Source organism: Crocodylus porosus, unplaced genomic scaffold, assembly GCF_001723895.1.
Source record: "Crocodylus porosus isolate Cpor-Errol unplaced genomic scaffold, CroPor_comp1, whole genome shotgun sequence".
NCBI classification, from domain to species: domain Eukaryota; kingdom Metazoa; phylum Chordata; order Crocodylia; family Crocodylidae; genus Crocodylus; species Crocodylus porosus.
In genome coordinates, this window is record NW_017728911.1 from 53737 (window position 1) to 71587 (window position 17851).

At 48.1% G+C, this 17851-nt stretch overlaps 1 protein-coding gene across 2 annotated transcripts in view; it reads right to left on the reverse strand.

The window, feature by feature from the left end:
* The window catches only part of ALPK3 (alpha kinase 3), a 41619-nt gene that overhangs the window by 15365 nt on the left and 8403 nt on the right, over positions 1 to 17851 (reverse strand). For both annotated transcript variants that reach the window (XM_019533202.1, XM_019533201.1), the window contains exons 3-4: positions 8403 to 8520; positions 3450 to 4800 (exon numbers count right to left, since the gene is read on the reverse strand). In XM_019533202.1, coding sequence (XP_019388747.1) covers positions 3450 to 4800; positions 8403 to 8476 — 1425 coding nt within the window. In that variant the 5' untranslated portion in view covers positions 8477 to 8520. The remainder of the gene's footprint in view (positions 1 to 3449; positions 4801 to 8402; positions 8521 to 17851) is intronic.

A 17851-nucleotide genomic window follows, 5' to 3' on the forward strand; every position in this document is an offset into this window, starting at 1 on the left:
GCAGCTGTCTACAGGGATGCCCCCATCCCTCTCCTGAGTTGAGTCACCTGGCTCAGAGCCCTGGAAGATATATAAGCCCTTCTGATTATTCTGTCCCTACACACCCTGGCATGTTCCCCTCCTCCCTACAGGGCCATTGCCCTCCTCAGCCCTTCCAGTGATATGGGAAGAAGGTCTGGGTTGCAGCTGTCCTGATGCTGATATGCCACCTGCCCATGTGACCATTAGCTATTGCCTTCCTCCTGCAGTGAGGTCTGCATGGAGTCAGCAGCCATTGGTCTTGACTGCAAACAGGTTGCTGGTTGGGACTCCAGCTCCCTCTGACCTGGGGACAGAGACCCTCCTCTCTCTGGGCTAAGCCTGCTCACAGCTCCACATCTCCTTATATAGGCAAGTTACAGGCGCAGTCCATTCAAGGCACTGTAGGGTTGGTACCATGCACCCTGGAGTGGTGAAAACCTCTTAAAAGAGCCTGATAAGCTGCTTATGTGACCTCTGATTGCAGGAAGTGAAGGGGGACCAACACTGCTGAGTGGCTGAAAATCAAAGGGAAGAGAGATTTGCTGGCAGCACATCTTTGCCATGCAGCACCCAGGAACATGCAACATACAGACCCTTGAGCTTCCTTCAAGATAGCAACCACTGGAAGCAGAGACTCCTCAAGAAGCTGGGACTAATGTTCCACTCCAGTCTTAATGTTAACACCTACACACTGTGTCAATGTGGAGAAAACACCACAGCCCACAGCTTGCTCTGTGTTTCCTCCTTTTCTAGTATGTGAGAAGTTAATTTCAGGTGCTAGAAAACCAGAACAGGCTGAGCTGGGGTCCTCCATCCACCAAACGTTACAAAAGTGTGTACCAAATATCACAAAACAAAACACCAGCATTACAGAACCAGGACAGCAGGGTGAAGATCATACTTTCTACATCACTTTAACTCTGCCCCAGTGGGAGTGGCACAAGATGCTTAGCATGGCAGAGGACCTTACCTTTCTCTGCAGCACCTGGCCCCTGTGTACCTTTGTGCAAAAGAGCTGCACACTAGGAGTCTGATTCACACCATTAAATGGGTAGTCAGTGTAGCTAGTTCATCTTCATTAGCCCTGGAATATATGCTAATATTTCCCTTGGATCACAATGGACAGCCTGACCCATTTGTAAGAGGTGAATGGTAAAGGACAGGCCCTCCCAATATTGCCTTCTCTGAAGCTGGCACAGGAATATTACTGAATAAATAGGGAGGGCAGGGGGAAGGCAGCAAGAAAGGCCACAGCACATGGCAGGGAACTTTGGAAGAGCTCAGCTTCTTGTACAGGAGAGAATGAGGGATGGGAAAAGTGTGATTAACCCTTTGACTTTGCACCCTGTCCCCAGTCACCTCCTGTCTGGTGAAGAGCAGGACTCAGTGCCAGAGGTACATAGGCAACCAAAGGTAGAGTGCAGGCTGGGTGGCTGAAATGAGTGACCCAATGTCACAGTTTCCTCTGCTCTGAAAGCAGGATCAGCTGAACCAGCTTGAAAGCTGGTTAGACTCTCCTCAGTGGAGGTGCTAACAATAAAACCTGGTGCAAAAAACCTTCTTCAGCCAGAGGCTGTTAGCCCTACAGCACTCACACATGGGGCAATTCTCTAGGAGACTGGAAGAGAAGAAATGTTATGTCAAGAATGGTGATTTATGTAACAGGGAAACTATTGGCAGAGTGAAGAATTAGTTAGATCAAGGCCAACTTTTCCTCCTACTCTTGGATCAGAAAGGATTATGTCTTGGCTACTGCAGGGAATTTCTACAAACACTTCTCACAAAAGCTAAATCCCACTTGAGGGCATCCCTCAGACTTCGTGATGAAGCCAGAATTGGAACCAAGGAAACATTGACCTCAGTCGTTCCCAGGTTCTTTGGACCAATCACCACCATCAACTCTCAATACTGCTTGCAGATCCATATGCACGCTTCTCATTAAACTTAAATGGAAGCACCATAAAGGCAGTGGTGGGGGGTGCCACCTGACAGGGCTTCTTTGAGTGCAGGACTCAATGAACTTCATGAATGAGATATAGGGAAATTCTTACAGATGACAGCACAAGAGTGGAGGCTGGAAACCACTGTACTCTACCTATTTGGGAGCAAGGAGCATGGAGAAGGAGATGGAGATGCTCAAGAGTATTGTTGTGGGTTTCTGTGGCACAGCAAGGGTTTGTGCAGTTGTTCGATGATAAGGTAGATGTTATGGCCATTAGGTGAGGCTGAACTGTCACACTACAGAAGGGACCCTGAGTGCTGTGCTGTGCTGTGCTGATGAGTCAAGGAACCAGGTGCCCAGTTCTTTGTGCAGGTTTTGTCCAAATAATTTGACTGACTCCTTAGCAAGACACAGGCATTTTCCAGCCTGCGTCCTGGCCCTAGCTGTGGCTGCGTGTCTGTACTGAAGCCTAGAAGAGGAAAGCAGATGCCAGGCTCAGGAAATGCCTGCACCTGTTCCATGGGAACACCTGACAGCTCCAACACCAGTGTCTTGCATGTGTAGAGGTGCTACATTTCCTGCCAAGCATGTGACTAGAGTCAGGGCTGTGCCACAGAGGGAACTTAATGGGGTTTGTGCAAGGGTAGTCTCAGGGCTGGGGTGCTTATCTTTGCTGAGGTAGTAACAGCATCACACAAAGATTATGTATCACTTGGCAGAACCAGCCCCTTGCAACACTGTCCAGTGAAGAAGCTGGAACCTCAGGTTAGGTTTTTTTTCCAAATTTTCTGGAACAGGAGACTGAGGTCACACGCATAGAGGCACCTGGCTACTCTCTTTGCCCTAGAGCCTCAAATTTATTTCTCTACAGACCTACTTTTTCACTGAAAAAAAGAAATCCCTGAATATCAGTCCTGTAATTCAGATTCTCAATCCCACCAGAACCCTGAAATCTGTCTTAGAAGACCCCAGGCCAGAACTTGAGTGAACAGGCAAACATGCAACCTCTGGCCTAACACTACACTTCATGGAAAAGGCTCCAGATAAAATGACAAAAATAGACACAGGCTGAAGGGAAATGGTGACAGTCAGGAGCAGATGCAATTGCTCTGACCCAGCAGCCAGCAGGAAGATTTCTGTGTCCACCCTGTTCCAGCAGGGTAGACGGAGCCAAAAACCAACCCAGTCTACTGTATACATGTTTCACTGTAAACAAAATTCCCAGTGATGTCTAATGAAGTTCACACAGTGTACCTGCCAGGTCCACTTTTCATTTACATAAAGGCTCATTAAATAGACCACCTAGGGGCTTGGGCTCATCGCTAAACTAAACAGATGGCATCATCGTCCTTGCTTGTCATACGCATACAACACTCATTCCCAACTATAAATAGGTGCTCAGGCCTTCAGTGCTTGCTGCTTGTCTGATTTGGAAACATTTTGCATGAGGTCAGACTACCACAAAAAAAAATAGACCTTACAGTACCTCAGCAGGCACTCCAGGGACCAGCTGTTCCTCCAAGGAGATCTGATGCAAGCTACCCCTGGTCTCCTGGTCACACAGGGGCAAATCTCGACCTGGAGCCATCTGATTCACAGGTAGGGTAATTGGCTGTAGGGGTTGCTCTGTGGAAGGTTGAACAGAGTCCAGAGGGTCTGTCGCTCGGATGTTTTCACCAGCTGGCTCCATGGTCCAGCTAGGGGGCTCAGATATTTTCCCAGTGGAATACCTGGATGGTTTACTATGTATTGTAACTACCTCTGTATCCATGGCTTCCTTCCCCTCTGGTTTCTGCTCTGCAGGGTGGCTGTTTTGCTCCTTAGTTGGCACAGGCCTTGCCGATAACTCCTTGGTTGCAGGTGATGAAGTCTTCCTTTGACTGTCAACGTCCATGGCTGGAGACTGCAGATCAGCCTCATTCTCAACTTCCGGGGATCCTGGCTCCCTCTCTTCCATTATGGGTTTCACTCTGCTCTCAAGAAACATCTCTTTCAAAGAAAAATATACATCACCTTGGGGAGGTGGGGGGCAAGGCTGATGCTTGCCAGGTTTGGCCTCCTGGCTCACAGGCTTCCCTGGTTCCTTGGCTTTTGGCACATCTTCAACCCTGAGATCACTTGCTGTGACTGCCTGAGGTCTCCTGGGCAAGGTGGTGAAAGGGGCAAATCTTGGGTTCTGGGATGGTTTTCCCTTGCCTCTCACACTCTCTTCTCGCCTTGAAGCTTCCTGTTTAGATGGCAGCAGATTGGGAGGCTCATTGTCTTTCTTTTTCTTTTTTGCAGAGGACTCTTTAGCGATGGGCTTGGTAGTCATTTCCTCCACTGTTTCATAGATGTATGTGAGAAAGCCATTCCCATTCTCTTCTGCACTTTCCAGAGAGGAGTCCCCATTGGTGGTCACCTCTGCTTTCAGAGGCTTTGTGATCAGGTTGTTTGAAAACCCAGCCACTGCATTTAGAGATGGTTCCTTCAACTCAGTAGCTTCTTCATGTAATCTTGATTTAGGATCCACAACGTGCACCTTTGCCATGTCGTCCTTCTCCCAGAGCGAGGCACCTGACCTGGGGTTCATATCCCCTGTCAGCCGCCGCTTTCGGGGGAATCTTTCTGGGCTGACTCTACTTAACCTCTCTACTTCCATATTCTCTTTCCCTCGTTTTTTCCCTTGCTCAATCTCACGCAGTTTTGCTTCTGCTTTTCTCTTGAGCTTAGCAAACCACTTCTGATGGATTTTAAACTCTGTCATGGTTCCCACTTCCAGAACACCAGAACAGGACACGATGCCTTTGTTATTCCTAGCTGAGGCCTGATAAATGGCCGCATCTTCCTCTCTGCACCTGAGGACCAAACACAACATGATGAGTCTCATCTGTCTGCCTCAAGGCACTGTCTGAACACACAACTGTGCCCACCTGTACATGCACACACACATGCCAATGAAATTCTTTGGAAAAGAGTCCTTTCTGTAGCTGTTGACAAGCATCCACTGAGGCATAAAGGATGCTAGGAATTAGGAAGAAAGGGATGAAAAGAAATCAGGAAATGCTATTTTGCCACTGTATAACTCCATGGTACACCCACACTTTGAATACTGCATGCAGTTTTGGTCTTCCCAACCTGAAAGAGAATACAGTAAAACTAGAAAAGGGACAGTGAAAGGGCAGCAAAGGTAATCTGGGGCATGAAGAGGTTTCCATCCGAGAAGAAACTAAATAGATTGGGACTTTTCAGCTTAGAGAAAAAAAATGGCTGGCGGGGGGGTTACAATAAAGCTTTATAAAATACTGGATAGGGTGGAAAAAATAAATAGGAATAACTATGTACAATCTCTCACAATACTAGAACTAGGGAATACAGAAGGAAATTATTAGGAAACAGGTTTCATACAAACAAAAGGAAGCTTTTCCATGTAGTGTGTAATTAACTTGTGGAACTCATTTCCACAAGTTGCTGTAGAGGCTGGCAATGTAACCAGGTTCGAAAGAAGACTGGATAAATTCAAGCAGGTTAGATGTATCAGTGGGTATTAAAAATGATGGTTATGGGTACAAGCTCTGAATTAGGACTTCCTAGGTTCTGAATGCTGGAAGCTGTAAAGGAAGAAGGGTAGGGGCTTATATTTATGTAGGGCTTATCAGTCTGGATAAGCCCGTATGTACTCTCCCCATTAGCACCCACTCTGCACCACTGTAAGACATGGACTGCTGGGCTAGATGAAGCTGCGGTCTGACCCAGTGTGCAGCTCATAGGGTCTTGTGTTATGTTCTATACACAACCTATAAAGAAACAGAAAGGTTTCTTTTCTCTTTCCCCCCCAGCATCCCTACTCCTATTATTTGCAAGTCTATCCCCTATCCTATGGAAAAATACTAATCAGACTACTGGCTTCCTACAGAGAATTCTTCAAGTATCCAAGACTAGCTAGCAGCTTGCCACCAACTATAAAACAGATGCATGTATTTGAAGCTGAACAGAGAGATTCAGTTGAATCTTTCACAGCAGCAGTCTTGGAGCTTGGATCTTGCAAGTACTAAAGGGCTCAAATGAGGCAGAGTCAAACTGAAGCCCGAGTCTTTGTGAAATGCCAGGAATTTACTAACCCAGTTCTGGTCTCTCCTAACATTGATTAAAAGAACAAAGCCTTTTCCATTGAAATCCATGTCTAGAAAAGGGAAGTGTCTGGGTGAAGTGAGAACTATGCAGGAACTTCGCATATCCCATGGCTCTACATTTTGTGGAGGGTGCTGCCTCAGAGGAGTCTCTGGGGAGTCTGTATGGCTGCCTAATGTCACTGCTTCATCAGCTGTAGAGATGCGGCCTTGCACTCCCCCTTCTTGCCCTACAGACAAAGACAGAGCACCCAGCAAGTTAGACCAAAGGCACTCAGATGCCTATAGGCATCTTTTCCCCACACTTCATAGCAGTGGCAACAAAAGTATGGCTGATCCTGAACAGGCAGCCAGATAAGAGCTTCCTTAACACAGCCATTCAAGGCAGCCACAATTTCCACATGCAGGAGGCCTGAGCTGTAATACTGGCACTGGAGGAACTGCTAGCACCCAAGAATTCATAATCAGACCAAGTGAATCCCCACACTGGCTCCTTGTCTCAGGCTCTACAAAGCTCCATCAACCTGTATTTCTTTCAATTAGGCTTCTGCCCTAACAGACCCAGTCTGATAAGATCACATGAACCCCTCTGCAGCCCACTTCACATGGGGCTGGAGGCACATCTTGACCCTAGCAGCACTTCTCTCTGCCCCCCGAGCTCCAAGGTGCCTCTCAGACAGTGATCCACAAGGCCTCCTGCTTCTGCAATAATCCAGAGCATCTGAAAGCGTACCAAATCTCTACCTGCAAGCTTGATGTGAGCTAGGAGATTTAGGAAGGTTGCAGGCTGCCACTCAGACTGCCAAGTTTTGTCTGTCAGCAGCTTGAGGCACAGTTCTCCCCAAAGCCCTGCACTGACCTTCTTGAAACGTGGCAGGCTTTGTGGCCTTAGCAAGAGCTACCAGTCCTGCAGTTTTCACCCCCCTGTGGTGTAACACACAGACGTGACAGGAGTTTTGCTTTCAACAGTTTGCGGTGCTGTTTCCCCCAGACCCCTGCACCAAACTTCTTGAAACTTGGCAGGCTTCATACTATCTGCAGAGTCTACCACGTGGAAAATTTCATCCAAATCGGACAAAAAACAACAAAGTTATAGATATTTTATTGTTTCCCCATTATACCCTATGGCCAGATCTCCGAGGCGGCTCTGAAGCGCTTTGGGAAGCCGAACGAGGCAGCGCTTCAACCCGGACGTGGTGCTTTGGACCTTGAAGCGTCCGAAGCTTCTCAGGATCCAGAGCTCTGTCTGAAGCCTCGCACAGCCCTAGTGACTGGGAGCTGGGGGCCCAAGCACTTATCCTGACATAACCCTGCCCACAAGCCCAGCAGAGTCCATGTGATGATATTTTGACCATTTGCTCAAGTTGCTGTGACAACTGTCTTCACCTGGGGTCAGATAATCAGAGTCCAGTTTGTGGGATGCATTATGAGCAGTACTCTGGCTCATGGGAAAGCGCCCTGCTGTGTGTCCTAGCTGCCTCTACCTCCCTTCCTCCAGCCTTCTTGTGGCTCCCCTGTGATCTGGATGAGGTCCTTATCTCTCTACCAGCAAAGCCCATTAAAAGCCACAATAGGACATTTCTACCCTTCTCATTTGGTCTCATCCAAATGTTGTCTTCATTGCTATTTGTGCCCAGAGACAGATCTAAGGGGGTGCGGTGCCAGTTGCACCCTACTGCTGAATTCAGTGCACCAGGGGAGAAAGGGAGAGTAAACAGTGGCAGCGCTTACTCCAAGCTCTGGAGCCATGCTCAGAGCCACATTCCTCTTGCCACAATCCTGGATCCGCTGCCCATGTTGGTACTAGTCACTTCCCCTGCCTTTTCTTCTCACAGCTTCCATCACTCTCTAAGTTCTCCTCTTTACATGCTGACCAGAGCTATTCTGCATAGAAAACATGAGCCCCTCTGAGCCTTCTCATGCCTTCTGCTTCCTGTGCGGCACCAGAGAATGGTTAGTGTAGTGGGGGCCCCTGATCATGCCCTTCAGCAGGGAGGATGGGAGTCATATGAACAGATGACACTGATGTGATCCACAGTGGGGAGGGATTAGGGACAAGGTGATGGAAAATTAGCAGAGGCTGCTAATGGCTGATAGCAGCCAACATCGCATGGCAATGACCATTTTAGGTATTCAAAGCTCATGACTGCACAAGGGAGGAGGGGGAGAAGGAAGGCAGGATTGAGACATGTGTGCCTTAAAGCTGGCACTCATACAGATGGTCGCAGATAGATTGGGCCATGCTAAATAGTGAGTATTCTCCCTCCATTTGGACAAGGAGTCTGGATGTGATTAAACTGTCATGATCATGGGCACTCTGGATTTCTTACTTGTATAACTGCAGAGTATGGCGGTTTCCATGACGGAGAATCTCATATTTTGGTAAACCACAGTACCGGTCCATCTCCTCCTCATCCTTATACCAAGTCACTTCTGGTTGTGGGAAACCTGGATAGAAAATGACATGTCAGCACAGGGAGCATAACACAAACAGGAAAGGAAGTTTGTGTCTAGAAGCCAAAAGAATCAATAGTACAATTAAATCTCAGGGAACACTGTTTGTTAATCTCCTCAAGTTTATCCTGGTCTGTAAATAAGGGGCATATGCTTTCATCTTTTATTACTACCAGGTATACAGCTATTTGTGAGCAAAAATCTGAGCCCTTCAATCCTCACGCGAGGGGAATGGATCATCCTCTGTCACACTGGACGCAAACAGGAGGTGAGAACATTGGCACTTTTATATGAAGCAGGCGGATTTGATGGGCTTAGACCTAAGGTTAAAAAACAGACGCTCAATTCTCCATGGAGCTACCAGATCTTCACTAAGTGTCACATTCTGTAAGCTGAACCCAAAGTTTCCACTAAGCAGAAACAACCTGGATTGCATCACCACCGGCTCATGTCCTACAAATGCCTTTTGACAACAGATGTTGCCTGCCGTTTCAGGATAATGACATCATGACATGTATGACTGCTTGGTTTCAGAGCCAGGCAAAGAGATAAATTCTGACTGTGGTCAGCTGCAGCAGAGAGATCACTGGTCACCCAGGCAGGCCCAGCAGAACTGCCTTAATGCGCAGTTCTCTCTACCAACCGGAACGACTTGGTGGATGCTCTGGGAGTTCCTGCGCTTAGGGAAGGTGATTTGGGGTTCTCTGTCTGCTGGAGAAACATGACTTGTTGGCTTCTATTAGTGAGACATGGGACAAGCAAAGTTCACGGAGGGTGCCCTGTGCTCAGCACATACTCTTTTGCATTCTCCCCTTCTCTTTCTGAATGCCATGTACACCCCACCCCCCTCATAAACATGCAAGGCTTCCTTGAACAGCTCCTCAAACTGCAGCATTTAGATCTAAGGGACATGTTCCCTTCTCTCATAAAATCAGATCTAGCTCTAGTTGCAATTATCCTCCTGCTCGAGGGAAAATCACTTGAGCCAGTGGCTCCTTGATTAACTCTGTTACAGTGATTATTACAGATTCCAGGGAGGACCCCTCAGGACCTTCCTGTCTGAACTCTGGCATTGCACCAGGCAGCAGACCTCACCTAAGGAGACCTCCATGCACCCCAGCAGCTCATGGCTGAACAAGTACATGGATTACAGACTCATTCTGTGGCAAGGGGCTGCATACCCCTTTTGGCTAGTGCCTGGGGGATGGAAACAAAGATTTATCAGCAAAAGGCTCATTCTGTGGTCTTTTCCGTCTCTAATTGTTGTTCTGCAGGAATGTCCGACCCTGACTGGAACAGCAATCGAAAACTAAAAAAAATAATTCATTTGAGGGCTTTCCCAGCTCTTTCCGCCCCCACAAGTTATATTTTGGGCCCCATCCATCTCTGTATTGCAAGGTGTTCTCTTCCTCCACCTTTTGGGGGGCTCTCCAACTCCACTCTGCCACTCCATCCGACTTTCCTGGTGGAGGACTCTTCTCTGGTCTCAAGTCTCTGGGCACATAAAAAACCAGAAAGGGGTTTGGTGTGGGGAAGGAGTCATTTCCCAGAACCTGGGTCTGAGGGGCTGGTTGTAGAGTGAGGGAGATGGACTAATGCCTTTGGTCATCTGCCCTCAAACTATGCTAGGCCTTGGAAAGGGGCGGTGAATTCCTGCTCAGTCTAGTGGGAGTGTGACTGAAAGCACAAGTCCTACAGGCACAACTGAGGAGTGTAGAGTGACACCAAAAACAAGGAGAAGTCCTACTCCTCCCCAGCCACTGGGGACCGACAAGGGCAAGGCCAATGTGAGCTTCACCTACTAAAGGAGGCCCATTTCCCTTATGATCCTGTGGGCTTGTCTATCCACTCCCACTGATACGCCCCAAACTGGAAAGCATGCTTGAGAGGCTGCTCAGAAGTGTCCCTTTGCTCTCCATACCCTGTCTCTATGAATTCAAGAGCAGCTGACCCTTGGGAGTTGCCCCACCAGCATATTTTGGAGTGTGGAGTACGCCCATGAGAGCAGATGAGTGTGATGTGCTCAGAGCTACCCTGGGCGCAGCTGGCACCATGGTGCAGATGTTCCCTGTTTGTTCCCAGGTTGGGGTGGGGAGGTGGAAGGCACACAGAACAAGCATTTTTGAAGCTCTTTGCTTCTCCTGAACTTGAAGTCCTGAACAAGCAGGGATGAAGAATTTTCTTCTGCCAACAGTGACACTTTTCCCTGTGGCTGAGACAGCCTGTTTTGCCAGTGTCACAGTGCCGCAGGGTGGAAATCATGGTCAGGATTACTTGTTGTGGATGGGCTGAAGCACAGAGCAGTCCAGTGGGGGCTCTTCAGAGCTCTGCATTCAAGAACTGCAAACACACAGACTACAGACATTTGCCTTTAATATTAACAACACACAGGACTTATACAGTCCTCTCCCGTTGCAGGTTCCAAAATTTTTCAGCAAGAGGCATGTCATTAGGTTTGCTCTAAAGAGGCTGACTGAAGCCCAGCGTTATGTTAGCCAGGTGTGAAAGCCAGCTTCTCCCAATGCCAAATCTTGTGCTGCAGCCACTGCGTGACCTGCCTCTTACCTATACCAATGTCCATTATTTTACAAGTGCAGTGTTTACTGAAGCAACCATATCAGACTGAAAGAGCCTCATCTCAGAAGCAAGTTTGGTCTCGCTCACATACACGGATGGAAGCTATGCAGGGACCCAGCACACAGTAGACTCAAGATAAGGAGTTGTGACCAAATGCTTAGCACATACTAGAGCAGAGACCAAAGACAAGACTTAATTCAGCTCTGGCATTGCCACTGAGCTGATGGATAGGACAAGAAGGAAGGGCACTATTGTTACTTTGGTTTCCACAGTGCTTTGCAAACACAGATCAGACTTGTTCCCTGCTCTAGAGTTCAGTCTGATCAAAACAGCAGAGAGAAGGATAGTGGGAGGGCTGAAATAAGTGAGGAAGAGAAAGGAGAAGGGATTATTTGGAAGGGGAAGAGAGGGTTGCCTGATGGGAGAAGATGGAGAAACTGTTATGGGGCTAGGAGGCAGGGCGGAGGGAGGCACGAGTGCAAGAAGTGAGGCCATAGACAAGGGCACTGAGGGAGAGCTGAAGTAGCAGAGTGAGGCGAATGGACAGAACAGCGGTTCAAGGAGACATGACCAAGACAGGCCTGAGGGACCCTAGGGAGAGCAGCCAGATACTGCAGACTGAGGAGAGAAGAGTCAAAATGCTCAGCAGCCTGATGGGATAGGGGAGGTGACAGCAGCCTGACAGGATAGGGGAGGTGACAGCAGCAGTGGACAGGGAAGAGGGGCCAGGCCATTCTGTTCCCTTGCTGCATCTCAGCTGTATCCACAGGAGTTGCTGGTCTCCGCCTGTCTCCAGGGGGCTGTAAGAGTCCCAAGCGGTTCAGGTCAGGGAGACTACTCCCACTGTTCCTCAGAGGCACTTTTCTGTCCCAACAGACTGTGAGATAACCCACCCTGATACTTCCCGGGCCTTTGCAGTGACACCACACAGAAACCTGACACAGTACACCTCTAGTGAGCATCCCTCCCCTCCCGCCATCCCTGCCCTGCTCACTTACTGACAACAACACCTCCTGCAACAATCTCTGCCCCCTCCTGTCTCCCCCTTCTCTCCTCCTTCCCCAGCTCCCATTAAATCCAGGCCCTTATTTCTCTGCATCACATCCAGAACCTGTCCTTCTGATTCTGCCCTGGACCAGCATTTCTTCCTCATCCCAGCCACCACAACACCCCTTGCCCTTCCAATGCACCTACACACTGCCGGCCAGCCCCATCCCCTGTCCTTCTGGATAGGGTTCCCCCTGCTCAGGTCTATGACATGGCTCCTCCTCTCCTTCTGGGAAAAATTTAGTGGTGACCCTACCCAACAGCTAACACCAGGCCTCTTCTGCTCCCTGCTCTGCTCCCCTCCACTTGGCCCTTGCTTCTCTCCTGACCTCTCATTTCATGCCTCTCAACCTGTCTCAAAGCCACCAGACACTGCACTGCTGACAGCTTCCTGGCCAGCCTTTGCTAAGTGCCCTGCCTTTCTGCATGCAATTTATGATTGCTCTGTGAAGCCCAACCAGGAGGTCAAGCTATCTGGAAGCCTGGTATCTCAGCTTCACACCCCCGTGTTCAGAATCTTCTCCCCCTACACTTCTGCTATGAAGGAGCCATCTCTTCCCAGCCAGTGCACAATCAGCCTCCCACCCTCTGCCCTCACACGCTTGGGACTGCTCTGGCTGCTCCTGCTTTCCCCACCACCCAAAGCCCACTGGGGCCTCAGTACTGGGATCATTTCCCTGCAGAGCCATTAGCAACATTTTCCAAACAAAACCGCTAGACTTTGATACCCTCATCTTTGCTTGCTCTGCTCCCTTTGCACCTCTCCCTCATCCCTGGGGTTCAGCATGGCCCCACTTCAACACAATGGATGACATCTCCAGGTGTGCTCCTCTTCCTGATTGCTATGGGCCCCCCCTGCAAACTGGGAGCCCCAGTGACTTCAGTGTGCCTGCTTGGCCGAGGAAGGCTGTGCCAGCACAGATCCTTGGGCTGGACTCCACCCCAGCCACCATGCTTGCCCTTCCCTACCCCACTTCCCCAGTTTAGCCATGGCTGTTCTGGTGATGGTGCCTCAGCCACTGGGAGAGTCAGGCGTGATGGGACAGTCCTATACGGACCAGGGACTGAGGCTGAAAATCTGTTCCCAAGGGCTCTGGGTGCAAAAATCCTGCAGACAGCAAGAAAGGGAAGTGGGAGGCCAGCCCTACCCTACCATAAACATAGACTGGGGTCAGAGTATGAATACAGCAGCTTTTCTGCCTGGTTCGTGTCTAAATGAGACACTAACTGTGCAGTAGCCTAATAACACTGCACAGTAGCATGCTGGGCAAAACTGTGCTAATATGCTACTGCACAGTAGTATTAGGCTACTGAACAGTTAACATCCAAAAATCCTATGCACTGGCACTGTTGCATAGTAGCATTACTGCACATTGAGTTAGCATCTGGTTATCCAAGTACTAAACTTAATACACAGTAACTACGGTGCATTAATGAATGTGTAGATGCACCCAGAGATACCAAGGTCCCCTCCCACCATGCTACAGGCTTGAGAAGAGCCAAGGGAGTGATGGCACAGGAGGCTGTAACTGGAGACACTCTGAGAGGGAGGGATCACTGAATATGCACTGTCCAAGAACAAACTGGCTTCCTTTCCACCCCTCCCTTTCTCCCCAAGCACCAGGGCAGGGGGAGCTGCAGCTCTGGTTACAGCCTCGTGACAGGCCCTTCCCCAGTCAAGGGAGCTGGCAGCAGGGTGCCTCGCTGCAGGCAGGAGGAAGAGTCCAATGGCTCTCTAGTGCTGGGGGCTCACCTCCTGCACCTCCCTATCTGCTGACTATAACAGCATTCGCTTAATGGCTGGGGTCAAGCAGCTAACCCAGCCAGGTTACTGTTTGAGAGGGTCCTCAAGACACAGCCTCAGGCTCAGCCATTGACCACAGCATTGAAGATCTGGTGGCAATACAAGCCCAATGTGAATAAACTAGCCATTCATAATTCCTACAGCTGTCATTTTGTACTCATCCCTCCCATCATCTCCTCATACAGCCGATGCAGACTGTTTGCTGACAGCTGCTTTCACATCAGCCAGCAATAAACCCACAAGTAACAAGCAGTAGGGAGCCTTCCAACCCATGGGAGATACGGGGACAAATTGTCTGCAGTTTTGTGTCATCTCCTCATGCAGACTGAAGACTGCTGACAGTCTCTTCTGTAGTCACTGCTATGGGCCATATTCTGCAGCATTTATCCTTGCAACATGGGCAATTATAGGCAAATGCAAGCCTGAACTGGGTACAGGTACCTCACTTTGGCTCTAATGCCCAACATCACACCATAATGAGTACAAAGAACATGCCGCAGAGAGAGAGCCCACAGGGCACCTGCCAGAGCTGCACAACTGAGAGAAGTGACTGCCACAGGAGGTGCCAGTCTTGAATAGAAGGAGGCCTGTCCTCCACAAACAAAGGCAAGATTAGACTGGACACAGGGCACTGTGGTGCCCTGTGTGCTGTCCATTCATTATGCAAGATGCTAGCAATGTGCTCTTACAGCATAGTATAATCAGAATTTTTTTTAAACCCTGGGGTTTTCTTTGAGAAATGGCTGTTTTTTTATACCAAGAAAAATCTCCTTATATTTTGTGAAAAAGCTGAACCCAATTTTGAAAGAATATTCCCATTTTCAGGGGGGACCTTAGTAGCAACTGTTGCCTCAGGAGTCAGTCAAATGCTTAGCCATTTTTTTTTGTCAAATCCCAAGCCTCCATGTTTTAGAAAAAAACCCACATTTTTTATACTGGTCTTCACATAAAACATGGGTATATTTGTTTCAACTCCTGTAAAATGGATGTGGCTTTGAGATGTTCTGGCTGTGCAATTGGCCCACTGCTCTACAGCCTCTGAGGGGGCTGCTAGTGGGGCATGGGACTCTTAGTATACCCAGTGTCAAGCCATGCCCCAGATGTCTGTACCTACTCTGCCCATTGGTGCCTGGGCCTTTGAAAAGAAATCCTGCAGAAGACCCAGCCCAAGGCACATTTTCTCCCACTGCCCTCAGCACCAAGTAAATCTCATTCCTTATGCCACCCTCAAGCAATGAGTACTCTTATCTTTTCTTCTGACACTCCTTCCTCCCCATACCATTGAACACCCAGACCCCCCATCAGCCAACTCTTTTTCTCTGCCCATAGCAGATTGTTTTCTATCCAACTTGTAAATCATACCCAACCCATCCCTCCCTAAGAAGCTCATCAGGAGCAGTATAGAAGCAATGAGTCATTTAGCCTAGTAATAATTTCCCATGTGCAAGTGCCTGGACAGTCGTCATGTCACTATGATCCCTGTCTCATCCCTTTCCATGCCAGGAGCGAGTCAGTGTGTCATGGTATCAGTGTGGTATTCCTGCCCCTGGCCATCCCCTCTCAGTGCCATCTGCAGAGGCAGCTACCATGTAATAAGACCCCACACTCCTCTCCTTGTCATATCACAGGTAAGATTTAAATTTGAAGAACTATGGGGGAAAAAAAAACCTGTTTCCCTATTACTCACTGAAAAACCTACATGCACACAAGAGCTCAACATCCCTCATGGTCCTTTCTATGGACCTGATGCTCTCATGCTTTCCCACCATATATACCCATTCTCGAGTTCTCCCACCCCAGCCCAAGAGCCACAGAGTTACTTGCTTCTGCATAGCCAAGATGGTGCCAATGGCAAGCTAAAAGGTCACTATGCAGTGACAGTAGTCCTGAGAGCTACTTCTTTCCCTTGGAGATTTCTCTGCTGCTGCGGTGCCACCCTTTGTTTTCTCTCACTGCCTCCATGGCTGAAGACCAGTGCCAGTACACCCTACTTTTCCCTTCCCCATCTGCCACAGGGAGACTGGCCAGGTACCGTGGGGGAAGTACTTGGTCTCTTTTTGACAACAGCTTCATCCTGCAGCATGGGTTGGAAAGGAAAATAATAAACATGAAAGCAGTCACTGAAAGAAAAAAAGTATATCTAAAAATGAGATGACTGGTCTTTGTTCCACGCAACCCATGCTGTTCCCACACAGGGTTTATAGGGTAAAGCCAGCCTTGAAGCAGATGGAGTATCAGTATCATGCCTCAGTATCGAGCTGCTGAGGCTTAGTAGAAAATTTAAACTGCATGGGAATGGGTGAAGGGAGCATTTATTTATCACAAGATAAATGCCAAGGGCAAGGAGGAGAGCAGAGATGCAGAACAGGAGTTAGAAGAAGGGAAATGATCTGTTGATGAAACCTGCAGGTGAAAAACTGGAAGACTAAAATCAGTTGTCAACAAGAAATAGTTCAGTTCAGCAGCAGAGTTTGTGAAAGATCAGGGAGTCAGTCCAGAAAATGCAAGCAAATTTATGTGAGGAAACAATTGGAAAGAAGAAAGTCTCGGATTGCGGCATTGGCTTACCTATTTCTCATAGTGAAGTTGTAACTGAAATACCGAACTCAGATGAATGTAAACTGGAGGAAATTCAAAAACTGGCAACCATAAAAAAACAGTTATCACCATCAAGCACCACGTGTTGTTAAGCAGCTCGAGAGAAGCTCCAAGGTAACAAAGAAACTAGGAAGCAAGGTTTACTTGGAAATATCTTTTGTTGGGCTGACTGTATAATTGGGAGAGATATTAAAACAAGCTTCTGGGCATGAAGTGCCCTTCCCCAAGTCTGGGAAAGACTCATATACAACCTAAGCTAAATGCCAGCTAAAACAATGGCTTCTGTTTAACCCCATTATGTAAATGAAAATGATCACTTAAGGAAGTGGAAGAAGGTATGAAATTTGAGGAGCAAAGAGATTGTTATAAGAAGCAGCTACAAAACAAGTAAAGGGCAGTTGAAACAGATAATCTAAAATAATAAGACCATCCCCATCCACTAAGACAACATGTTATGTTGATGGGAACCAGCGCAGACTTACTAAGCAATGTAATCATTTTACGGCTAAGGCGGGTCAAAAACAGAGCTGGCCTTTATGCTGACAATTCAGGAGGGAGAGTTCCCAATGTCCACCTTGGTAAGAAACAGATCTATTAGGATAGAAAAGGAATTTGGTCTGAGCCAGGTGTGTGCACAGAATGATATACATTATCAGCTCACAACTGCCACTGACAGCATGTATCTAAAGGGGAACTGGTTTCTTTAAACCTTGGGAAAGGCTTGAGGGGAAGGATCTCACCACAGAAGCAGGGTTGTAATATGCCCTGACCTTGCAAAGATTTACAGATGTGCTTCACCTCACAGATTGAACAGCTCCCTTTGCCACCAGTACTTCTACTCAACAGGGTGCAAAATTAAATATATCCATAAAACCTCTGCAGGGCTGTGACTATAGGTTTTGTAAAATACACATTGATAGAAGTTAAGAACCAGGCACTTTAGAAAAAGGATGCTTATAATAGAAAAGTGAGAAATAACTTACAGGAAGATGGGAATTTTTAGCATAGGAAAACTAAATCTGACCTTACAGATGGAAATACTACATCCAGCACATGACTGTGATCTACCCCAGTTCTCCTTCTCCCTTCTTGCTGTTTAAATAACCCAGAGATCAGCAGCCTTTTGGATGTGGGGGATGGAATAAAACAGCTTGGTCTGAGGCAGGGCAGCACTTCTAAACCAGCCATAACCACCACTTCCTCTTGTAGACAAATAGCTGCCAGCACATTGTGTCTGTCCACCACCCAACATCGCAGAATCCCCCTAGCGCTGAACTGCCCCACTTCTGAAATGCTGCT